We start from the raw sequence: 26,752 nt of genomic DNA on the forward strand, positions 1-26,752 counted from the left end.
CATGGAACTCCTAACCAATGTAAAACAACAAACAAACAACTATTACCACCAATAAACAATTATATACCTTGAACAAGCTATGATTCGTTCTATCCTAAATGTATACCCCAACACAGCCATACAAGGTTGTTACTACCACTTAAACCACAGTATATGGCACCACCTACAAAAATCTGCACTAAGGGCCTAATTAAGATGGTGGTCAGTCGGACCGCAAACCGGCATTGGCAACTAATATACAGCTGGTAAGCGGGAATAAAGCTGGAATTAAAACAAAGTTGATTGATGCAGAGTGGGGCGATTTAATTGACAAATTTCTCTTTCAAGAAACTTGGACGTTACACAAGGTTTATAGGTAGGGGTTTTCTACATCCAGTATTGAAGCCATGGCTTCACAAGCAGGAAGGCCTTTCGGAGGTCTTACCTTATGGATCAAAATATCTCTTGATTGTGCAATCAAAGTTATTGATACCGGCTCCCTAGACTTTCTTGTTCTTAAATTGATACCTAAATCAGGGACCCCCGTATTTTCTGGTTAATGTTTATAATAGGTCTTGTCCTTTTAGCAAACCCTCCCAAATCCTGAATTCTTTAAACACACTGATAGAACTCCAAGGTATGGGCCACTATCTTGTCATTGCAGCCAATCTCAATACTCTTTTGAACCCTATCCCCCTTTATTAGAGCTGACCAGGGTACATGGTGAATGTTAGCGTATTTCAATTGTAGGATAAATCTTAGGATGTCCTTGACAGCTTTACAGATAGCAGGCATAACTGCTTCATATGGATTAAGAGTGTGCAATGGCCGCTCTACTTCAGATTCCAGAGTTAAACCGACTTTTAAGGGGGGGGGGACCACAAAAGCAATATTGACTATATACTATTAGATGTTAGGGTCTGGCACGAGTTGGTCAATATGGAGGTCCTGACCGGCAGGAAATTGAACTTTTACCTCTCTTTTTAAAACTGAAGTGGTCTCAAATAAAGGATTCATCCTGTCCTGAGGTACCATTATCCAAGTTAACAGTTTCGGTTAATAATAGGCACAAAATGAAATGGGTGGACATCTCAGGGACAGAGTACATACAGAAAGAGATATATGAAATAGTCAGGGAAGCATTGTCAGCACTCAAAGACCAGGATTATACATCTTCTGAGATTATGGATGTTCATAAAGATTTATTTGCTAAACTGAACCCTGTTTTTGTGAAAGCACACAATTTGTTTGACCACCACTGTGGAGCAGTAAAAATAAACTTGATGAAATCACTGAAAAGCAATATAAGATCAGACATCAGTGACTCTAGAAGGAATTTTGCCAATGTAATTAAAATTAGCAAATCCAAATCGGAAGTCAAGATGTGGGAGGACTTGCTAGAAACAGCGAGGGGAAAGGACGTTAAATTGTTCTGTCACTTGGTGAACCATAAGGGTAGTAGGGACCATGCCCGCCCCAAATGTCATCTATCTGCGGGGTAATGGATAAAGCATTTCTCAGCTCTTTATGCTTAGCCAGAATTTGAGGTTAGCAGCACTAAAACCTTCTCTTATACCTTGGGAATAAGAAGCGAGCCAGTGGACTTTATATTAGAAGAAACCCTTAGTGTGCTTTATGCGCAGAAAGTGGGAAAAGCCCCTGGTCTTGAAAGAATTACTGCTGACATCTTTTGTTCTCAACCACTTATCTGGGGCCCCTATATTAATTTGTGTCCAGTACGATAGCAGCAGATGCCTCTATACCCAACTCATGGAAAGGGGCAGAAATCATACCCATTTCCAAAAAGGAGCTAGACAAGATCCAGGCATCTACCGCCCTATAAGTCTAATTGACAATATACTAAAGATTTATAGAAAACAACTCCTGTCAGAGCAATGGGATTGGATACGGACAAATAATGTGTTGACACATTTCCAGACAGGGTTCCACGCTAACATAAGCATAGTGGATCAGGTCTTATGGTTTTTGACCATAAAGTGGAAAGCTGTTGACATTGAACGGGGTTCGTAATTTTTTGCATTTGTAGACCTGCGAGCCTCATTCAACCTTGTTCCCAGTGCCAAACTGTAAGAGGTCCTTGGGAAAGCTGGTGTTCCTATTGGTTTATTGTGTCTGACTCAGCAATGGAACACAGGAAATTATGCTAGGGTTAGATGGGCCTGGGTAGAGAAACACAGGAGGCACCCCACCTTATTCCTGTTATTCATTAATGGATGTATTGCCTATCTTTTGCATTGCCAGAACGACTCACCTAAAATGGCTGTGTCCAAGGTTCCAGGCCTGCTTTTTGCAGACGACACTCTTCTCCTCTCCAAAACCTCAAGGGGCCTAAATGCCCTCTTGGGGAAGTTTAGTTCATTCTTCTAGAACCATGGCCTTTGAAAAAATAATACCAAAACTAAATTTATGATATTCAGCTATCAGAAGAAAATAAGAAGGAATGTGATTTTAGAGGGTGGCAGTCTAGAAAGGTTCACGAGTTTGATTACCTGGGTATGAGACATAGGGCGTTATTATGTGTTTGGCGGTCCGGACTGCCAAACTCACGGCGGTGGTCCGACCGCCCTATAACAAGTAGGGCGGTCAGACTACCATGGGACATGTGCTGCCACCAGGAATCTGCGGTCCCTGTCAGTGTTGCAGCAGTCTTGAGGCCACAACATGCTTGGCGGGGCTGCTGTGGCCCTGCCAAGCATATTACGTGTTTCCTCTTCACCACGGTTTTCATGGCAGTGAGCCCGCCATGAAAACTGTGGCAGTGAGGAAACAAAGGGGGCCCTACAGGGCCCCCTGTTGCCTCTACGCCACGGAATGCATGCGGGGGGCTCATGGAATGCCCCTCTGTCTGCATGCACCCCTAGTTCCTGCAGGGCATGGACTGTTAAGACTGCAGGAACTTGCTTTGGCGTTCCCATTGCACTGCCAAAGAACCGCCCACCAGTGACAAAAAAAGTTGCGATCTGGCAGGCGGTGGGAACATAGCTTTGGCGGTGCGGTAATGGGGTGGTCCCGCTCCTGCACCGCCAAACTCATAATAAGGCCCTTAATGATTCCCATTATTAGTTGGCCCAGATAGAAAAAGCACACTGACCCTTAAACACAGAGCTGGATCCATAGTAAGGTTCGCCAATAGAGGATCCTTATACCCAATCTCTCCAGCTTTAGAAATAAACAAGGTTCAAGCATGTGGGGCAGCTTTATATGGTACTGATCTGAGGACCACTATAAACCCGACCCACTTGATAGAAGCAAAATGCCTTTATTAAATCACTGCTGAGATTGTCGAAAAGCACCCCACTGCTACCGTTGAGGTTTGACTTAAACCTCGGACAAATCTCAGATATAGCCTGTCTCAAACCTATATTATACTGGATCAGGCTCTCGACGATTGAGGATTTGGCCCCATACAAAGGCTATCTTTGGGAGATAGTGAACAACAGCTTGGTTATCAGGTACTCTGTTGTGCTCTACTACATACAGAAGCAACAAGATCTTAACTTATAAGTAAATGAAGGACCCCAAAAAGTTTATTGGTAAAACAGTCATACACATTTACTAACTTGTTGTCACGGACTGCATACGTGCACGGTTCAGTGACTGTCAGCTGCAAGATGGGAGCTTCATAGTAATCGCTGGGTAGAAGCACCATATAATCCTGACAGGGAGCAGATAAATATACTGAGTTAATTAATGGTAAAGAAAAATTTCAGCTCTATACCCAAGATATCATTTTGCTGCCCACCCCAGATATGATTGTGGAACAGAAACTGTTACTGTACTAATGAAGACCAATGGCAATTAACAAGTATCTGGTGGAACATAAGTATAGAAAACCTTTTTGAAGATCGTTGTATGCTCCCCCCACAGCTCAATTTAATTTTTGCCCTTGCCAACCACAGGCTGAGACTCAATGGTCCTAAAGGGTACACAAGGACATCAAGTTACTTTGGGAAGAGGCATATTGCCACAGTTTTGGACTCTGGGTAGGAGAGGGACAGATATACTATTCCCACTCCAAAGTTCTGGTTTGTAGATATTTACTTTCCCACACATACAGCTAAGGGTGTCTGCAGGATGACACTGCAAAAACTACAATTATACATACATCTATAAATAAAGGTGTGTATTGTGACCTTTGGTCCAAGATTTTGATATTAAGGTAACCTCAGGTGTTTGTCTGCTTGACAAAATATTGACTTATCAGTACCTTTGTGAGCCATGCCCCGATTAAATCATGTGCTTTCATTGACAATGACAATGTAAGATGGAAATGCATGTGTTTTAATAACTTGTTAAAGGACAACTTTATTGAGGAAATGACTGAGGTTACCAAACATGAATTCTACAGCCCACTTTGGACAAGCTTTCTTTGAATAGAAAGTATCTGAGTCCAACTGAAATTAAATTATATAGAGAACTCAAAAGGCATGAATTATGGGAGTCAGTATTGACATTGCTTAAAGTTCTTAAACAGATATATCACTGTAAAGAGAAGAGGGAAGAATGGTAATATTTAGTCAGTCTAGGCAATATAGTTAATTACGTAGGTAATGGGCAAATGACCAAAAAGGCACACAATAGGTCATAAAAGAAAATAATGATTCCTGTATTGACCAAATGACACATATGCATTCCCATTTTTATATTAGAAATTACTAAAAAGTATTTGAGAAATGGAGAACAAAGCTAAACTTAACAGAGAACGAGGGTGAAAAATCGCTAAAATTAGCAAACACAACACTAAGAGTAGCAAATCTACAAACCCAACACTACAAGACCTTCTTTGAACTATATCATACTCCTTATGGGATAGCTCGGTGGGGGGGAACAAGCGGTATAATCTGTCCAAGGTGTCAAAGTACGCAGGCAGATATAATACATATGTTTGCCGCATGCCCTAAGTTAGATCCCTTCAAACGATAAATAGAACAATTTCTGGATAGAGCACTCGGGATATCTATTAGCTTAACAAATGAAGTTATGGTTTTAGGGGTAGCAAGGGAAGGCACTGAAATATTCTTCCAAGAATTTATATTCCTGGCTATGACTTTAAGTCGGCTGTGTATAGCGGCCTTATGGAAAGATCCGAATCCGCCTGTGTTTCAGCAGTGGCTGTCGCGGCTGCTAGCTATATATACCTTAGAGAAGGCTCTGCATGATAAAAAGGGATGGAAGTTGAAGCAAATGGGTAAGCAAATCTGGGCACCCGTTTGATATGCATATTTGTTGATTATTTTTTCTTGTTTTTTGCGCTATTTTGTGTAATATTTTTTCTTCAATAGTAGAATATATGAGTTAATGTAATTGGATATGATTTGTATACATTATTTGTATTGTATTATTATTTTTTTTCTTCTTGTTTTGAATGTTGCATCAATAGTGCTTTAATTTTGATGATGATTCAATAAAAAAAAATAAAAAAGAAATTACTAAAATAAGGAACTACCGAATTAACAAAAGAGCTTCCAATGGACAAATATAATTCAAATACATTGGTTTCTTGATTAGTAGATTACAGTTAGGCATAAGAATGAACTAAGTGTACATTTGATAATTAAATGTGAACTTAATAAGTGCTTCTGAAATCCAACACGAAAATTCAGTTAAGCAGAAGTGGCAAGCGCATTAGAGCATTTGGAGGCCCAACTACTGACCTTTTCATCCATAATCTCTTCAGAAACTATGCAATGTTGCATTTGCTATACAGCTCCAGGTCCTCAGATTGACAGTGGAAAAAGTACAAAATGTGCATGTGTGATGGACAGGCAGTGCAAACTAGGCCATTAGATCTGTACACTGTCTATGGGTTTAGAGAACCAATGCATAACTCTTGGCTAGAGAATTGGGACCTGAAAATCGAGACTACAGCTTTCTAATAGAGCACTCTAAGTCTGCAATACAAGCTCTATGTCATTCTCTGTGTTACTCTAAAAGTGTAATTGACAGCATAGGTACTAAACAGGTTTGCAATCTCAATTACACTGTCAATTACCTGCAATGCAGGGCCATTCATGCCACAGGAAATGCATCTGCTAGTGACAGGAAGCAAAATACACAAGGCTTAGGAAGAAGTGAGGCCTCCAGAGCAAGAAACCAGTTCAAGATAAACATTAAAGTATCTCTAATGCTGCATGTGTACATATGAGTACATGTCAGTGTGAGCCTTAATGTGCCTGTGCAAATGAGTGGGTGCTTTATTATGTGAGTTTGTGTGAGTTCTGCTTCTACCATTGGTCTAATGTTCGTCCTGGCAATAAAGAGGCCATTTTTGGCATATTCTGAAAATGGGAATTTGGAATGTGGTCGTTTTGGTCAGTTGGAGATGTGAGGTACTATGGTGATATTTTGGTCAATGATGAATCCTAATGAGCAATGTTATAACTGGTAAGACAAGCGATGTGTACTGCATAAGAATATGTATATACAAAGTTAAGTTATAAATGGAGGATATGATTGTGCCATTTACGATACAATTAAAAATAAACAATTTAAAAGAAAATGATGAATCCTAGGCATTTGATGGCAGAAACAAAGGTGAGCTAGATACCTAGGCTATTGAGACATGTTCACCATTTCTGGATTTGGAAATGGGTGGTCACAAGTGTACAAGAGGAATAATTCAGCTTTGAGGGACTGAGGTTCAGAGAGAATGCGCTTGTCCATTTTGTAAAATTTTCCAGGAAGACATTTAAGGTAGAAATGTCAGAAAATAAAGATTTGAGGTAAATATGAGTCTTATTGTCCTATTACTGTATCCCTTTCATACACAGCATTGGATAAAGTGGCTAAGTTTTATAATTTTTATCAATATAGTGTTGCTTTTAAACTCCTGGTGTGACTTCATTTTCTTTAGAGTCAATGCAGTAGTTTGATTGGCTGTGTGGCGAGTGAGACCCTCATAACATAATTTCAAATGTGCTCTTCTGTTTTTTTGCAGTCTTGCTGTTCTTGGGAATGCTACTATTTCTAATATGTTTAAGGTTGATCACATTTGGGCAGAATTGTAAGGAGAGGAAAATATTGAGGATTCTATAGAGAAAGAAGTACATTTCATTTGTAAATTTAGTAGAATTACTTGATAGATGATCATAAGATGTTCATAGCTTATTTGAAATGTATGTGTCTGGATGTGGAGTCCAAGTCTTTGTGGCTGTGAAATCTAATGTAGGATGTTTTAAGTGGGTCAACCTTTTATTTCAGGTGGCTAAAGTTTAGTGATTTCAACAGAGGGAAGGATATGATTAAGACAGGGGAAAGTGATGCCTGTAGTAAATAAAGACCCAAGAATGACACATTAGGGAGTCATTGCAGTAATGCTATTTATGAAGTTTTTATTAATGACAAATTTTGAAATTCCTGAAAGTGACACTATTCTGATATTTCTGGCCATAAGTTAAAGGTCTTTATTAAAACAACAATTATAGCAATAACAATAACAAAAAAACAGTACTACTACTATTCAATCCAACTATCAGACTCACATGTCTCCAATTAACAACTTATATTTCCCTATGCTAATCCACCACTAATCCATGTTGGGTTCTGGAGTAGCATGCTACTCACCGAAAAGCGCTTCAGCACCTTGTCAGGGGTAGTAAGCTCTGTATAAATACAATTACAATCACTTCACCATCTAATAATAAGAATTATATTTTTATCAATGGCATTATTATTATTATTTTGATTACTATTATTATATATGGTTAGATGACTTTAGTCTATAACTAACAGTATAAGCATACATTAAAAAATAGTAATAGTAATATTATAAGGCAACCAGCGTGTATATTAAGGTTAAGGTTGCTGTCCATTCACTAGCTGAATGGGCAAATTAGAGTAGGTGCCTAATTTAGATCTAGTGGCTTATTACTAGTTTGTCGGTCTTGAGAATACCGAGCCCGTAGTGGTGGTCCAACCACCGTAACCTAGTCAGTCCGACCACCTGATTACGAGTCTGGCGGTTAGACAGCCACCAGCCCGCCACAACACTGCCGGCACATCGAGGATCCTGGATCCACGGTGTTAGTCGGGAAGAATGGAGGTGGTGCAGAACCTGGCACCGCTGTCCATATTTCGACTTGCCTTTCCGCAAGCCTTCCACCATGAAAAAGCTAGCAGAACGGCAAGTAAGGGGCCCCAAACAAGGCCCCAGGATGTCGGTGCCTATTTTGTTATGTGACTGAAGGCACATGTTGCGCCCCCTGTGCCTGCACTGTAGTGAGCACACTGTGTGGCATGCACAACATGGTGCATGCCAGCAGTGAGCTCATGACAGTACAGGCGCTGCTGGGTTGCTGCACTAGATTCAGGCTCACTCACTAAGCCAAATCATGCAGACAGCCATGACGAGGACGGCACACTGCTGGCCCGGCAGTCCAGTTGTAATGCGGCGGTCTCATATCTGCCAGCATTGCATCTTGTGGTGGATGTGGCCTCAGCGGTCCAGCAGTCGTACTGCTGAAGTCGTAATAACGCCCCTAGTTGGTAGCTGTTAAGTCACTGATTACAGGGGAAGTGCCAAATCCAAAGGAAAATGCACCGGTGTAATTCCCTCCACCATAAAATCCAATTAGTGGAAGGAATTCACCCGGATTCATTTTCTATGGGTCATCACTTCCTCCTAAATTCAGAGAATTATTTTTGTATACTACTTAACTCTAACTCAGACTTTTAATCCTGGATTAGAGAATACATCAAGTATCTTCCAATGTAAACAAGCGTGCATTCTGCTAAGCATTGGTTATGATTGGTTATCATAGACCTACAATCTCTATTACTCTGAAAGTACCTTACTAACTCCCATGCTGTGAGGAGAAAGTAACAAAAGATTGCAGGCTGAATACTTTTTCAGGAAAGTCCTGCAAAGAACTGTGGGTTTCTGCTCCTTTTTAGAGTAACAGGACAAAGTGACAGCAACAAAAAGAGGAACTAGGAACACACATACAGCTTTATATAAATGTAGCTCTGGTGTTCTTCATTCATAATGTCTTGAGACCAGTTGGTCCACATTGGTGGTGTTAGAAAGTAAGACTTTGTGCTCAGTAGATGTCTGAGGGTGTGAGACCATTTCATATATATGTCTGGCAGTATGTTGAGGAGATACGGGTAGTTGTGGAAGTCAGTGCTGCCTCAGTCAGTCTTAATTCTAATATGTAGAAATGAATACAATGTCCTCAGTAATATTTTGAATGCTGTGTGCATTTCATGTTCACTCCCAGTGATCTATAGCTGGAACTTTGTTGCAGAGTTCACTGATATCAAAACACACAACATGCTCCCAGTTTTAGCAATATCAAAGAAATATCTTGAAATTACATAGCTTTATAATGGTTTGTTACATCTGATTGACTTGCATTGGTGCAAATTTTGATTTACACAACTCCACACAAATGTGTCAGTTTTCTTACCAAAAGGATTCCTTCAACCACGATATTAATAATCCATGTTCCTGGAACAAATGAAAATGGATCTGCAAAGCTATTGCCAGGAACTGTAACAAATGCAGGCTCCTTGCTGGGGGAGAATATGATTTCTTTGGTTTGAGTTGCCCCTGTTAAAAATTTACAATAAGTATTACACTACACAATACTGAATTCTGAGAAAAACAATGACAGTTTTGTACTTTCAGTTGTAATGATTGAAGGGGAAAGGGTGAAAGAGGGATATTTTTTTTTTTAAATCAAGCTGCACTGTATTAGACATATTTGAAAAAACCTGAGCTTTATTTAAGATACATGATCAAACATTACAAAGATTGTTGTGAGTACAACACCTTCTGTGTTGATGTATACATTCCAAAGTCAGTAGGGCAAGAGTATCTTTAATTTCCCAAAATACAACTATTTTCCAGGACTAGAAACTGCCATCTTTAAAAAACGTAGTATTTGTGCCCCAAGTACTCTTTGTGTGTTTGGAAATGGGCCCTCAAATACAAGGCACAGCTCGTTTTTTCCTGATGACATTGCATTTCTATTGTGCTGTTATGGTTAGCATTTTATGTAGTACAAAATTAGTCAGTTAGTGATGCTTTCCCAGTGATTCTTATATGATTTACTCTGGTAGACATGTAAGGGGCCAATTGCATGAGATGTCACCCACTAATGAATCCCTTTGAAACCTGTCATTAAGACTAGTGATGCAAGAAAATAAGCATACCAAAGCCCTATGAGATTGCTAAAATATTTTTTTACAAGGAAAATCCATAATTTAATACAATACAGGGTTGTCAGTAAAAGACAGCAAATAAATATATGAAATTACCTCAACCTCAAACCCATTTCAAGTTGCTACAGTACAACCCATTTCATGAATTCCTCAAAATTGTATCTACTCCTAGGATGAAGTCAATCCAGATGTTAATTTGCAAATGTGCCCTAAAGTACCTTAAACTGAAGGTGCTAGAGTGCTAGCTGCAAGACAGCTGCACTTTAGTACGGCATCATAGGCCAGGGAGCACTATCTGCCAAAAACAGCTATTTGGGGCCTTACACACAGCAGCTTTGGGTGAAAATGAAGTCATGGGTGCACCGTAAGACATGCCGGGAGGACCCTGGCAGCATTGGCAGTGCAAAATCCTATGATGTACACCCCTGTTGAATGGAAAGGAGACTAATGGCCCATAAGAATTAACATGAGAGCGCGGGCCTGATCCCCACAGACTTCCACGCTACACATTGGTGCTGCTGCCTACATAGTTACAAATGAAGCCTAGGATGCAGGAGCAACAGCTAGGATTTGAACGTGCACCCACGAACCCGTGAAATATCAAGGGCGCATTTAGACCTGACTCCTTGCAGCCTTTCACTGATTGGGTGACCAAGCTTGTACTGTGCATCTACAGAGAACGTTAGATCAATACATAGGACAGTGTTAGTATACTCTCATCTGCCATATACAGGGTGTATAAGTTATCTAGATTACCATTGCAGCTTGCTGTGTGGGTAATCGCTTGAAAGAACTATCTATTGCAGGGAGGGTTCATCAAGAAGGCAAGCAGTTGATCAGAGTGAGTGCTAATTAACTTTACTGACACCATGGCCAGTCCCCGGTAACGGCTACATCGGAGGAGTTCTCTTCGGAATGTCACTTGTGTCCATGGGTGGGAGGCTGTTACCAATGACCCTGGACATTAAACACACTAAGCATATACACTAAGCATGGGCAATCCAACAGCAAGCAGTCCAGACTGCCATTTGAAGCTAAATGCACAGCAGTCTGCATGACATGGAGGGCCTGCAGGGTCAGCCAATAAGTGCTGGCTGTGCCACATCAGACATACACCCTGGTGCAAACCCTGCTTCGAAGAATTTAACCGAGCCTCAAGTCCACAAACTTGTGGCCAGGTTGGACACTGCAGCTCTGATATTGAGGACGCGTGAAACAGAAACATGAGAAATGGTTAAATATGCAGTAAGTTGTCTCAGTGATTTAGGTCAAAACGAAAACCTTGAAACAAGCCGGAACAATCTGCGCATACTAGCGATTCTCAAGGCTGTGGACACAAACGCAATGGAAATTTTCATGGACAACAAGTTGACAACACTGTTTGGAACAGTCAGCATCTCCCCAGGCCTGAACTCGGGATCCAAAAGCAGCCCTCGCAAAAATGTTCAAACCAGTACCCCCGCCCTCCCCTCATCTTCTCGCTCTCTCTTTCTCTTTCCATCAATCCATCCATTCTCTAGCCCTCCATTTCTGCTCTCTCTTCTCCCTCTCAGATCACTTTCTCTTTGCCTTCCAATACCTGATACAATTAATCTTGGGGGGGCGGCTGACAGAGGCACCGGGAGTGCACCTGGCCTTTCAAAACCAGCCTACAGGGGTTCCAGTTCACCATGGAAATTCTCGATAGAATAAAAAGCTTGTCCAGGCCTACTTCTCCTACCTGCTGGTAGTGGAACATGCACATCGCTCACTAGCGCCCAGGGCACCTTCAGGGGCACAGTGGGGCTTATTATAGCCAGACTGCTAAATTATACGGATTGTGACACAGTGTTGAGAAGGGCCCAAAAAGAGAAAGAGCAGAGCTATCACGGGTACAACATTGAAACAATCCCCAACTTCACATTAACGGCACAGACAGCGTGCAGAGAACACTTACCGATCAGACAAAAACTGCCATGCTAAACCCAGGGCTCCTTAGGATTGATTATAAAGAAATATTACACAAATTCTCCACAGCCCAATTAGCCTTCTCATTCCTGAAATAACTTAACAAGTGTGACCATAAACATTGCGGTTCAAGCTTTACTGAGGCTGAGGAAACAAATAATGACCTATCAGAAGAATCATATAACTAGCCCTCCTTAACAGCATTGATCAGGAGGAACTAAGAGCACAGCATGCCACGCACAATATCCTACATAATCAACCATGCTACAATTAAGGACCTAAGAATCAGGACAATGAAACTCACCGCTAGGCCCACTTCATCTGTCCCTGCCCATCTCCTAAGTCTATGGAGAGTCCAGAGCATGACCTCCTGTACCTCCCCAGGGGCAATACCTACTCTGACATCGAACTGTTAGCTCTTGCTTTTAGCTGGAATGTGCTGCAGTTACTTTGGTTTCGGTTACAAGGGAGGGTATGGATGGATGACTCACTGGTGGGTTAGGGTTGCAGGTGTGGGCATGGGAAGAGTTACAATATACAGGTGTTGTTCAATTTCAAATGCTAAGTCTTAACTCACTTTTCACTCTACTGGCCTATCTATATGGAGGTGAATATCAATGGTACAAATGCTTCAGATTAGTATAAACAATTACATAGCCAAATTAAAACCCAGGGGAGATTTCTTATCTGGAATGTTAAAGGTCTCAACAACCTATGCGAAACATGCCAAGTCTTTGCATACTTAAATAGACATGATATCTCAGTAGCGTTTTTGCAAGAAACCCACATTACTAAGTGAACAGAGAAAGCCCTGAGAGATAAATGGCCATCACATTCTTAAGCTTCATTTTACTCTCCATGTTCTAGAGAGATCGTAATATTAATAAAACGGGAAGTTCAGTTTCAGCATCTATACACAGTTAAGGATGATTGATTTGTAATGGTACAGAACATTATAGCTGGCAGGTAAAAGACTCTGGTCAGTGTCTACGGCTCTAATATAGACCACTCACAATTCCTTCAATCTCTGTGGGCAGCAGTGTCCTCACTATGGCCTAAAGCAATCCCACATTTAGATAGATCACATAATCTCACCAAACATAAAGTAACTGCAGCAATCAACTCTATAATAACTGATCATCAGCTGATTGATCTGTGGTGTCTGAGGCACCCATTGAAAAAAGAAGGCACCTACAACCCCTCTGCCCAAAACATGTGGCCAAGGTTAGACTACTGGCTCTCCACCCACAACATTAGATCTTGTGTGGTAGAGATGCAGTACCTGGGGAGAACACTCTCTGACCATGCTCCTGTTCTAAGTTGAGACCCCCTAGATCGCAACCAATATCCAATATAGGGAGTCTTAAGAAATAGCGTGTTCCATACTGAATTATGACAAGAGATACTGGAATACTATAAGGTTAATGTTGGGTTGGTGGCAGACATCAGCAGAGTATTGGAAACCATGTAAAGTTGTGGTTCATGTACTATACATGGCTAAACCCAATGGAGTTCTAAAGTCATTAAGAAACCACACGAGCGCTCTTGAATAAGATATGAAAGGCTGAACACAGGTAGGTATTTAAATCTGATTCTACAGTGCTAGTGACTATGAGAGGAAAAATTACAGAATATAATGAGGTATTGCTTAGAGAGGTCAACTTCCTAGAAAAATAAGCAGAAGAGTGAAGGTTTGGGAAAGGTGAAAACCCCTCAGGGAAGATGAATGTCCCAGCAAATCATTAGCTAATCTCATTAAGCAACCTTAGCCTATAAATTACATTTGAATTACAGATGAGGGTGGTGCTGCCCGGTTGGAAGCTGAGGCTATCATGCAAGGCTCCAAGTCTTACTATTCACAACTTAATGACTCAAATTTAGACTGCTCGCTCACATAGGAAGATGATTAGTTGGACGATATAGCCCTTGTCTGGTTCAATGACACAGAACATATCTAAGCCAACTGTTTACAATAGAAGAAATCATAGCCAAGATTAACAGATGTTCATCTAGCAGGGCCCCAGGTGTGGATAGACTGCCAGCAGAATTACAGAAAGAATTTTCTGAGATTTTGGCTACTTGTTTATTGCCACTTTTTGAGGAGTCTCACATTAAGCGTCCCTCCCACCTACATAAGGGAAGCTCTCATGATCACTCTCCTTAAACTAGGAAAATCTCCCGAGAACTAGGATTCATACATGAATTAACTAATTATTTAACTAATTAATCAAATGCAATGTTAAGGTTCTGGCTACTTGGGGAACAGCCATTACAACGCGGTTTTTACCACGCGCAGCTTTTACATCGCATGCGTTACAACGCATGCGATGTTACAAAGCAATGCCATTACAACGCAAGTCTTTACATCGACTTGCGCTAGATGGCGTGCTAACATTACAAATAGTGTAGTTTACTATCCCAACACCTTCCCTACTGTTACGTGGACTGGAGTTGGAATAGTAAATTACACTTTTCTAATGTTAGCACGCCATCTAGTGCAAGTCGATGTACAGACTTGCGTTGTAATGGCATAGCGTTGTAACATCGCATGCGTTGTAACGCATGCAATGTAACTGCACGCATTGTAATGACACGCGTTGTAATGTCATACATCCGGCTACTTTACTTGCCAAATGGCTCTTCCGATTGCTTCCTGACTTAGCTTTATCTGACCAGAGGGGCTTTGTTTCAGGTTGATCCACAATTTGTGCTTATACACCAATAGGACCCAGGGCTGGATGCTGTAGCAGTGTTCTCAGATGCCACTAAGACTTTTGACGCAATGGAATGCCCATATCTGTTTACTGTCCTGTGATGTATAGGGATGTGTGGAAGTTTGTTGACTGGGTCAAGTCAATATATATTAATCCCATGGCATGCCTTCAAATAAATGGCTATAAACTTGCTCCACTCAATATCCTAAGGAACATTAGGCAAGGATGTCTGCTGTCCCAATTACTTTTTGTACTGCCACTGGAACCTTTAATGGGCAAAATGCCAAAAATGCTCTTAGATACACATCACACAATCTTTTTCTGTATTTGTATACATGATTCTAGAGATAACTAGCCCCCATATTAGCCTCAGTCCGATTCTCAGGGAATTCTTTTGATTTGGAGAGCTTTAAGGCATTATTATCATTTGGGACAAATTAGTCATCTTCCATTTCATACCCAATGTCCAAAAATTCATGCCTGATTATCATCTAATATGGTGTGATGAAAAATACTTGAGGATATGGATCAACCGTGCTAAAGATGCCACTAGCAGGGAAAACTATGAGCAGGCTATATCATGCTTGTAGGACACAACTGATAGACGGATCAAACTTCTGCTCTATATGGCAGGGTGCAGTGCACATCCCGCTCCCTCATAAAGAGCAGGAATACTGATGCTTATAAACAGCGGCATAATCACTCAGTAGCCGACTCCACATAATTCGCTTTCATTACCTTCATAAAATGTATCACTTTCCACTAAGCTTCTGGAAATGTGGGCTCACTTTCAACTATAAATGCTTGAGATGTGGCAGCCCTCAGATGGGCTTCTTGCATTTGCATGGAGCTTCCCCCAAATACACCAGTTCTATACTGAGGTGTGAAACGCTATCTCAAAAATGATAGACAAACCCCTACTACTAAACCGAAACCTAGCACTTCTGAGTTGGGTGCAACCAATTTCCGCCGTATATAGAATACTTGTGCAATCTCCCTTCTACTAGCCAAATGACAGGTTGCAAAAATAGATCACATACTCATAAAATGTGACTGTCAGATCTTACATTTTCCAATGAACAGTTACAAATATATGCTGAACTAGAGCCTGCAACCTCCTGACCTAAAGACGTTATGGGAAGCCATTTGCATGTATATACCAGCTGTGGCCTCTCATTAAAGGTGGGGGAGTCATGGAAATCCACCTTTTTCCGATGCAGGAAAAGTGCCTGGGAGCAAACGTCAGTTTGACAGAAACTCTTCATATGTGGGTCAGGCAACCAGGCACTCAACAGGTGCTAAATGCACATACGCATGACTGCCTGAGCCAAAATTAGACAGGCTGAAGAAATCACTGCCCGGCGGGTGTGACCTTCTTAGCCCGGACAAGTCTTCGGTGAGCCTCCTCATGACAAGGGGGAGGATCACTGGTAGATTCTGACCTGGGTGATTTGATTTTCTGCTAAATGTATTGTCTAAGTGTCCATTATACTTCTTTTTTTTATTGAGGTACACAGGAGAATTTGATCTATATGTTTACCATTGCTTATTGTATTTGAGCAAATTTAAATAAAGTTTAAAAAAAATACCTTAAATTGGTTAAACTATCACATGTAGGTAACTCATGAGCTGCAAAGCTTCAGCAACAGCTGAGTTGCACTTCAGAATATGAGGGGTGTAATGTTACTAAAGCATAGCCCCAAAAGTATATCCCCTAACACACCCTATGATTTATGTGACCTAGCATCTATAGAGAGAGGTAAGAGGGAGGAAGGTAGTGCCCAGGAGTGAGAGGATGCAAGGAGAAGCTAGGCCAGGCATTTATAGCTGTTTCCGGAAAGAATTATGCTTAACATGGAAAAAAAAGTATTGGGTTTTGGAGTTCAAAGTAGAAGATGTCAAAGTCTCGCAGTTCTTCTCCTTCTAATAATTTTTCAATGTAAAGGACACAGCTCTGAAAATGTATATTACAGGCTTTTAAATTGTGCCAACAAAAAGTAAAAATAGAGATGGATTTAACTCATTATCATTTACCAACATACTTCATTGTTCAAATCGTATGACAGCGCCATTCCACCAACATGTTTGTTACCTCAATTGCATCTAATTCTATATTGAGAGAATAACTCTTCCTTTTTTAAAAATACTAGCATCTCTAGCCATAGAGTATCATCACACTGAAATCTCCTAGTCCAAACAGTGATTCCAGTTTCACTCACTAAGCAGCAGGTGTGGCTGAATGGGCAGCCCTTCTGCAAAAGAAGACACTTTAAGTTGCAGCTTTGCTCATAACTCAACCAATGAAGCTGCCTAAATCCAGGGGTAATATTGTGTAATATTGTGACATCTTCGTGTTCGGGCCATAATATATTATTTGTTATTTGTTAGAACGCATGGACTTGTGGATGCCAATATGGAACTGCTAAAGTTAATCCTGGAACCAAGCAATGCTGTAACAGTTGACCGAAAAGATAGAACTGGTTGAAAAATCGGGTTGGATATTTATTCTAATATCAATACATTTAACATGCCATTTGATAGTTGGATGAGTGTCTAGCTGGAAACCCAATGATTTAACAGTGCTGGTAGGTTTTAAAATAATTGTGTCTACTGTCAGTTAACTTAGTCAGCTTACCAGTACCTCTGCCTACCTCATACATATCTTGGCTAAGCTACATCCCTCCGTCAAAGATAAAGACAGGGCAACAATACAAGAACAATTGACTGATGTTTAGATTGCAGTGGCTTCAAAGAAATCTTTGGGTAGTCTGCAACAGATACACCTTCATGCAGTCAGAGCAGGTGGTGGCTACTATCATCACAGGCAACTTTTTAGTTTTCCCGCCACATATTCTAAAGTTTGCACTAACTTCATGAGAGGGATGGATACATTATAGGATGCTGTAATCAGTGTTTTAGAACAGTCCAGGAGAAGGCCAGGTGCATTGGAGGTGTAGATGCAAGTCATATGTCCCAGGGAAAGCGCTAGGATCTGGAGGGTCCCTTTACTCCAGATCCTAGCGCTTTCCCTGGGACATATGACTTGCATCTACACCTCCAATGCACCTGGCCTTCTCCTGGACTGTTCTAAAACACTGATTGCAGCATCCTATAATGTATCCTTCCCTCTCATGAAGTTAGTGCAAACTTTAGAATGTGTGGCGGGAAAACTAAAAAGTTGCCTGTGATGATAGTAGCCACCACCTGCTCTGACTGCATGAAGGTGTATCTGTTGCAGACTACCCAAAGATTTCTTTGAAGCCACTGCAATCTAAACATCAGTCAATTGTTCTTGTATTGTTGCCCTATCTTTATCTAACAGAGCCACTCAAGGTGATAGAATGTGACATGTGGAGTGGCTAGTCTTTGTACCAACCACACTGAAGAGATAAACAGTTTTTTTAACTAAGCATTCATGGCCTTACTGTGCCAGAGCCTGGATATCAGTAAATATTTTGATGTTATACAAGTAACACCCAGACTAGACTGACCTATTAGGAGATTCCTATAAGAAGAAATGCCCCCTGTCAAGAGCTAATGTATGTGGCTCCTTGAGAAGCCAAATACTCTACCTTAAAGTGTCTCACAAGCATGCGACAACTGAATGCTGCAGGACTTTGGGACATCTCTGATCTGAGGGCTGGTGCTCTCAAATCCAATGAGGATTCACTTGAGGACACAAGTAATTAGGGGACAAAGCTCCACTGCAAGGCTTCGGGAGACTGTGTTGCCCTGCGCTTGAGTGTTTCTGGACAGTCTAGTGCAAGGTTTTCTTTCACTGTGCCCAACAACCCAGCTGTCCCACTGAGTTAACCCACATTTACAGTCCAGGAGGCACAGATTTACAGTCCAGGAGGCACACAAACAGCATCCTACTATTGGAGGATGACTGTCAATCCTACTACCCAGGCTGGTTGTGGAGATAATCATAACTATATATGAGTGACATAGGTCTGATGTCCATATTTCAGTGAGGGACAGTTTACCGGATCCCTTCAGTTAAAATCTACAACTTCTTGCTTCAGCTTGTTTTTGGCTCCAAGGGGACCTCAAAACCGGGACCTCAGAGCCGGTCATCTGGCTCAAGCCATTCTCGCGGCTTCAACGACTGTTGGACTTGGCCCTTTTTGGCAGGTTCACCCCTAGAGCTTTTTGCCTTTTTTCTGACATGGTGTTGGTGGTTTTAGGCCTCTGGGCACTTTAGCACTGTGGTCCATTGTAAAGTGCGTGCGCTCTCTGTGTACATTTGGTAAAGTTGGCCTGCCCTCCCATAGGAATGCATGGGGGATTCCCTGATTAAGTGTGTCAGTGGTAATTCCTGGAATGGGAGTAGTAGTGTGGTCGAGTTTAGTGTGTATGAAATTGTGAGAATAAATGCTGCGCAATGGTGTGCGCAGATTTATGATGACTGGTTGAGAAATGCCACTTTTAGAAGTTGGCATTTCGGTGTGCTATGTGTCTGCCTGCCTGATGTGAATTGCATGTCTGGCTTGTGAGTGACAGGGGCTGGGAGGTGTGTGTGGCTCCAGGAGGGGCAGGGTGAGTCAGCACTAGGCTGAATGGGGCATCTGTGCTGGGAGTAGTGGGAGGGGTAATCCCCTGACTCTGAATAGGACTGTGCCCAGCCTGTACAATGCTGGCTCTGCCCCTTTGGTGTGTCTGATCATTTAGCCCCCACCTGACGAAGGGGAAGAGGAGCTTGGAAAACAAAGAGCTCCAATTCCCCCCTGAACCAGTTGCATCTGGTTCCCCATGCCCTGTACTGAAGACAAAGAGATTGTGTAATATAAATATAGGGGCTGTGACCCCATGAAAAGGTTCTGTTCTGTGCTGTTCCTCAACCTGCTGGGGCGTGCTGCTGCTGGGGTCGAGGAGGAACCGCCATGAGGGCTTGCCTCCCTGGGCCCAACATTGTCCCCTTGACCTATAAGGACTTTTTGGGAACCCTTGCGCCCTGTGAGCGCTGTTCTTTTGATTTTCCAGGGACTTAAGGGCTCCTAGCGCCTGGGGAGCGCTATATTCTAAAAATCCCCAAGAGAAGGAGCACGAGGGCTCCGCAGCGCTGAGCTGCCCGTGGAGGAGGGAATCCCCGGCATAGGGATTCCCCCGTGATGCTGATTGCGGGTGCCCACCCCGCTTTTGCTTTTTATTTTATTGCGGGAGACCACCCTGCTTATGCGTCTATTATTGCGGGTGCCCACCCCGCATCTGTGTTATTTTGAATAAGCGGGTGCCCACCCCACTTTAGTGCCTGAAATGGAAGTGGGAGCCTACCCCACATTGCGGCCGAAGGAGAAGGAAGCCGCCACGAGAAATCGCCGGGCCGCTGCCAAGCGCAACCCGGAAGTCCGGCCCCACTGCCTGGTTGTGGGTGGGGCCTCCTATGGGCAGCCGGAAGCATGCGCGGGGCTCTCGTAAGCCTGGGAGAGCCCCGCACATCCGAAGGAAGAAGTCCCAGGAGGGGGCCCGGGTGAAGTGAGGATACGAAACGGAGAGCAGAGTTTCCCCCGTCTAGAAGTCTGCTGGAAGGGAGGAGAAGTGCTGCCAATGGTCTGCGGGGCTCCTGTGGCGGGGAGGGAGCCCCGTGGGTTGCTGTGCCGAGAGAGGAGTCCAGGGGAGACTTCTCCCCACAAGAGTCAGTAAGTGAGGGCTTTATGTGGGTGACAGTACCTATTTGCTGAGCGGACGCCCGTTGCGGGCTGCTCCAACGAGGGGGCATATTGTTGTTTGAGGGCCCAGAGGGGCCCGTGCTCTCCCCAGCTTGGCCATTTTACAGCTGCCCCGCTTGCTAGAGGGCAGCTGCACCGATGGGGGCAATTTGTTTAGAGAGTCCCAGAGAGGGGCTCAGGTGGCACGTTGGTGCCAGGGCTAATCCATACACAGCTGCCCCACCGTGGGCAGCTGCAACGTTTTGGGCATATTCGTTCAGAGGGCATAGTGAGTGCCCAGGCCCACGTTCTGATTCACAGCTGCACGGCAATTAGCGTCAGCTGCTATGTTTAGGCCTTGGGGGGTATTGCTGTATGAGATAGGAGTGAGGTACACTCCTGTGCCCCAGCGCAATTGCGCACATGCGAATTCTGTTGCATTGGCAGCCGCTCTGACATTTTGGACATAGGGCATTTGAGCCCTCTAAGAAGGCCAGTTGGCCAGGGGGGCTGTTAGTTTGATAGGGCACCAGGCCCTAATGTGATTTATGTGGTGCGCAGGAAATGTGATTCATGTACTGTGTTTTATGCACCGTGATTTATGCCTCTACTGTGGTTTATGTTATGAGGTTTTGCATATTGTGGTTTATGCTTGTGAGGTTATGCCCCTAATGTGAGTTATGCTTAGGAGGTTATGGTCTAATATGTTTAGGCTTATGAGATTGGCGTATAATGTATTTTGCGCCTAATGTGATACTGTGCATAATATGGTTTATGTTGCAGGCGATAATGCTGAGTACAGTGTTACCAGTAATTACTGGCTGTGTTCTACGTTTATTATATGTTCTACATTTACTATCTTTACTGAGTGATGGTTCTGACAGTGGCAAAATTGGCCCTGTCCGGTGTATATAATCCCCTGTAAATATTGCTTAGTGCCAGTTGGCACAGTGTATATTGTGTGATTACTATTCTAATGTGATTATGATAATACAAAGGCTATTTTTATATATAACCTTGTGTAGAGTTCCTTTTGTAGTGTGCCTAGTATGTTGCTGTTGTGTGTGTGTTGCGCAAACGCTTTACACATTGCCTCCGGGATAGGCCTGACTGCTCGTGCCAAGCTACCAAGGGGGTGAGCAGGGGTTATCTTCGGCGTGTAACTCCCTTGCCCTGACTAGAGTGGTGGTTTCTGCCTGGCTTTGGCGCAAGCCGTAGCCAACCAGAAATCCCATTTCTAACAACGACTCATCCACCTCAACTTTTAGGAGGACACTTGACACCTTTCATGTATTTTATTCTATGCAAGGTAGTGCCTTGCCACTAGGACTGGGAGTAGTGATCAAGACACTTCGCTGCTGTACGCATAGGTCCGCAAGCGCTGGAGTGCATTAGGTTGCGCTGCTCGTGCTGATTTTTAGCGCCGGGTGTTTGTCCCACATTGGAAAATCAGCAAGAACTGCACCATGCACAGTGCAAGAGGGTGCTGCTTCTTTCTGCTGCTCGAGTAGATGTTCTACTCGAGGGGCAGCTTCCTCACCCCAAATGGAAGGTTTCTCAACGCAAGTGGTTGAGACCATCTGCGACCACCAGTGTTGATAAATATCGCTGGGAGGTGGTCTGGTGTAAGATTTTCCTCACTCGCCAACTTAATGTTGGCAACCACTACGTGGGATAAACTCCGCAAACTCTGGGTGTGGAGCGGAGTTTCACACCCAGGCCTATATCCTACTGGGTGGAGTTGTCCCTTCCTTGGGAAATCAAAAAGAGAAGTATAGCCATAGCATACATGCCTTTTTAAATGAACCCTTCCCTTCAGATGGTGAAGATGGCTATCAGCCCTCTCTGGTCTGCATTCACGTTCGACCTGAAATCCTTCCTACCTCAATGCCCTTCAAAGTGGGAGAGTGCATATCTTTCGCATAAATTATGCATTTTATGAGGGGCTTAGGTAACTGAGGCTGGGTATCCTCAGCATAATTGTAGCTCAATAAGGTGGGATGCCATGATAAGACAGCGTTGGTTTAGATTTTTACCTCCCCTGCCTCCTGCATATCCCTGTGTTCTGCAGTTCTCTTCTCTCCTCCAGGCTATTGTGTATATAGTGCAAATGGTGGGTGCGAATCCCATACAATTGATCTAGCTCATATAGAATCCTCAAATTCAACTATAAAAAGGTAGCTTTGAACTGGCCAACTTTATGTAAAAGTGTTAGGCTGCACTCTATATCAACAGGGTCTTTGTAACGTAAAGCAATATCACAAAAGACCTCTTAGATCCCAAAACTTAATTATTCTTCAATTTCTTATTTGAATTGATTTTCTTAGCCGTTTGTTTCATACGACAAAAAGCAAAGCTTTAGTCAGCCAGCATTTTTTTCCCTTAAAGGCTTTCTTCTGGACAATGAGGTTCACATACCAATTATTTGAATAAACACTAACAAAACCACTTTGTGTGAACCCAATTTTCCAGGATGAATCGACCCGGTCCACACACTGTAAGATAGTGTTTCTCCAGTATGATTGTGTAAATGGATTTCATCTCTGGTTAGTGACATCAGTAGCCTTAGCATGTCAATAATTTTCTGGAAAGTTAATGATGAAGGTTTATTTATTATTGCACATATTTAAGTAAAATACATCATAATACTTTGCAGTTTTTATTCCCATGGCAAACATTTTTCAAAGACACATTTTCTAAAACAGCATGGTGCTATGATTTACCCACTGACTTCCTTATTTCATTCTAGGCATTGACATAGAGGGAACATAGCTCCAAGGATCACAAGGCCACATTCCAGACAACCTTCCTTTTATTTAATGAGGACCACTGCAGATTAAAGAAGTCATGGCATGATTTAGGAGAGGAAATACGTAGGTTTGACAGTATTAGATAGGATTCTGTACAGTTGTTCTGTTTAAAACCTACACATATTCTACATCAAGTGGGAATAAGGTGATTTTTGATTACAAGAAGATGCTGGGCTTAAAACACAAGTACCAGGGCTTCAAGGACAGCACTTAGCCAGAAGAAGAATGTCCTCTATTATTTTATTTTATGAATTTGGTTCATTATCTCTACTTGGTCATTCACTTCAGGGTGATGTAGTACAATCCTCCTATGTTTTAGAAGACACTCTTTTAAAAAATTAAATATATTTCCTCAGAACAAAATTAGAAATCCTTCTTTGACATGTCCTTATGACACTCATTTATTTTTAGCCAAAATTGTGCCAGATCAAGATTAATATTTGCAGATAAAGCAGGATTAAAGTTACTCAAACTACAGGAGAAAACACAATATATTTGTGAATTGTGCTTGCTATGGTTAGTTTAGTATGGTATGTTTCTCTCCTAATTGCAGTAATGAATCTTTTAAGAAGCAAGTGGATCTCTCTAGTACCCGCAATCACTGTTGCTGTTCTTGCAAGCCAAGAGTGAAAGCAGCCAACGTGTTTCACTCTGGTAATGGCAAAGAGGAACTTACTATCACAGATGTTATTGCGAATAGATTTTGCTTACCAGCTAGTACCTGTGATTTGCAATATGCTGGGAAGGTAACACTATAATTAGTTGGAGTGACCATATTACAACATGAATAGGCACTTTCAGAAACTCTAAAAATGGTTAGGTACATTGTTAGGAATCATAGAATCTCAACAACATCAATATCAATTTGCATTGGATACCTGTTAGACCTGGCACCATTGGCGTGGGTCTCCCTTCCATTTTTTGCTCTTGCCTCCTGTGTTTTTGCTAAATGTTTTGCTGGTCTAGATGCTTTGGGCACTGTGCTACTGCTATTCAGTGTCACAGTGCAAGTGCTCCCGATTGTAAAGTGTTGTATTGGATTAGTGACTCCATGATTGCTTTATTTGATATACTTGTCAGGCCCTAGTACAGTGCACCATGTGTGCCCAGGGCATGTAAATCAAATGCTGCTGGTGGGATTGCATCACTGGTTGTGCCACCCACAGAAGCAGCTTGTGAAGTGTGTCTCAGGCCTGCCATTGCAGAGCCTGTGTGCAGTCTGTGACTGCCATGTCGACTTGGCAAGTGCACCCACTTGCCAGTCCCTAAACCTTCCCTTTTCTTTATATCAGACACCCCTAAGGTAGGCCGAAGGGCAGGGTGCATTATACGTATAAGGTAGGACATGCCCTGATGTGTGTGACATGTCCTAATAGTGAATTACAGCCATTTTCGTTTTTCACTATTGCAAGGCTACCTGTTCCCATAGGCCAGAATGGTCAGCTTGATTATAACATCTTATAAACCTAACTGACCCAGGCAACATGGTAGAAATTCGAGTTTAGTATGCCTGAACACAGAATGATAAAATACATCTTTTAGTGAAGTTGGTTTTAACATTCTGGTGCCGATTCCGATCCGGGTCGGAAAGCACTCTGACCGAGCCGGATCCGGAGTGTTTTCCGACCGAGCCGGAGGCCTGCAGTCCGACCGAGCGATTACGATGCGGCCATATGCTGCCGGACTCGTTTTGGTCGGACTGCCATAGAAGTCAATGGGAGCCGGTCGTACGACGCGTACATGGGCTCCCATTGACTGAATGGGTACGCCTCGCACAAGGGCACCCCCTACAGTGGGTACGCGTCGGTGCCATCCGCATCGTACATGCCTGTGTTGGGGGGGCCCTTGGGTCTCCCCCTGTGTACGAGTCGTAGGGCTGCGGGTGTCAGGGGGTCCGACGCGTACCCCCAAAGGCAACCACCCAGACGTTTTGTGAGCCGGACACTCCGGCCCGCACAGGCTGTCCGACACGTGCATCGTACTGGCTCGGTCGTAAATCGCATCCATTGCACGCCACAGTTAGCTTACGACCGAGCCGTACGGAGCGGTTCGGACCCGGAAATGACTCAGTCAGGGAATTTCACGTAGCTCGCATCGTACTTGCTCGCTCGTACAGCTGTACGAGTCGGTCGGAAAACACGCGTACGGCTCGTAGTTTTTCCGGCCGGATCGCGTTCGGTGCCCTTCCGATCTGGATCAGAATCGCGCCTCTGTGTTTGAAAATACCACTTTAAGGAAGTAGGTATTTTCTTGCCTAACTGTCCAAACCTGCCTTTGCTAGGTTGTGTATTCCATGTCTGGTTTGTGAGTATCAGTGGCTGGGGTATTCCAGGAGACAGGGTGAGTCAGCGCAGGGCTGAATAGACCTATCTGCATGTAGAGTGGTAGAGGAGCTGCACCTGGGTCTGAATAGGGCTGTGCCTGCCTTCCACAATGCTGGCTCCTCCTCCTGTGGTGTGTCTGATGTCCCTGGCCCATACTGTCAAGGGAAAGAAGGAGTCCTGTAAACAAAGTGCTCCAGGACTGCACAGAACTGGTTTGGACTAGGTACAGATACTCTCTGCCTTCAGAGACAAAGGGTTTTGGTGTATAAATACTGGGGTCCAGACCCCAAGACTTTAGATCACTTCTGGGAATCAAGACGACCCCTTTGCCAAGGAGATGAACCAAGGAAGCTGAAGGAGGAGAATGCCCCTGTGCTGTGCTGTTGAGGTTGGCCTGCAGTGGTTACTTTATTGCCAAGGAAAGGAGAAAAGGAACGTTGTGTGTACTTTTGCAATCTTGAAGAAGAATCTCCAAGGGCTTGAACTGTGCTTGCCTCCTGCCTGAAGTCTCATGGATACAAGATTTCACCATCAGCTCCCCTGAATTCCTTTGCTGTGAAATTCTGCCTGCAGAGAGGTGACCACTGTTAATTGGGCCCTCTCAGAAGACTGCGAGTTGCTGGGAGCTGGAAGCATGACGCAACGAGGAGAAGCATGTCGCCACCGCAGCAGCTGCCATCGCATCGCCGAAGAAGCGTGCCGCCGCTGCAGCTGTTCGCCGTCACATCATCGACGAAGCGCGTCGCATCACCGGAGAAGCGTGTCGCCACCGTATCACTGGAGAAGCGTGTCGCACGGCCTGTCGCGGCTCAGAAGTTACCAAGTTCGCCGCACGGCCGTTGGGCGTGCATGCATCGCATCCAACGTTGTTGCATCGCATCAAGACGCCATTTTCTCGCATCACACCGGATCGTCGCATCGCATCGAGGCGCCATCTTGTTGCATCGCCCCGGATCACAGTAAGAAACCGACTCATCACCTCCTCTCCGGTAAGGAACCGACGCATCACCTCCCCTGCGCTGCAGTAAGGAACCAACGCATCACCTCCCCCGAAGCAAGGAACCGACGCATCACCTTTCCTGGGACCCTTTTGTTTGTATTGCGTGACACATCCAAGGTACTTTGAGAGTAAAGTGTTGCATTTA

At 43.3% G+C, this 26,752-nt stretch overlaps 1 protein-coding gene across 1 annotated transcript in view; it reads right to left on the bottom strand.

Annotated features, from left to right (window-relative positions):
• LAMA3 (laminin subunit alpha 3) overlaps window positions 1–26,752 on the bottom strand; it is an 881,606-nt gene that overhangs the window by 408,308 nt on the left and 446,546 nt on the right. The window contains exons 27-28 of the mRNA XM_085605753.1: window positions 9,408–9,550; window positions 3,561–3,655 (exon numbers count right to left, since the gene is read on the bottom strand). Coding sequence (XP_085461879.1) covers window positions 3,561–3,655; window positions 9,408–9,550 — 238 coding nt within the window. The remainder of the gene's footprint in view (window positions 1–3,560; window positions 3,656–9,407; window positions 9,551–26,752) is intronic.

This window comes from Triturus cristatus, chromosome 5_1, assembly GCF_964204655.1.
Source record: "Triturus cristatus chromosome 5_1, aTriCri1.1, whole genome shotgun sequence".
In the NCBI taxonomy this organism is placed as follows: domain Eukaryota; kingdom Metazoa; phylum Chordata; class Amphibia; order Caudata; family Salamandridae; genus Triturus; species Triturus cristatus.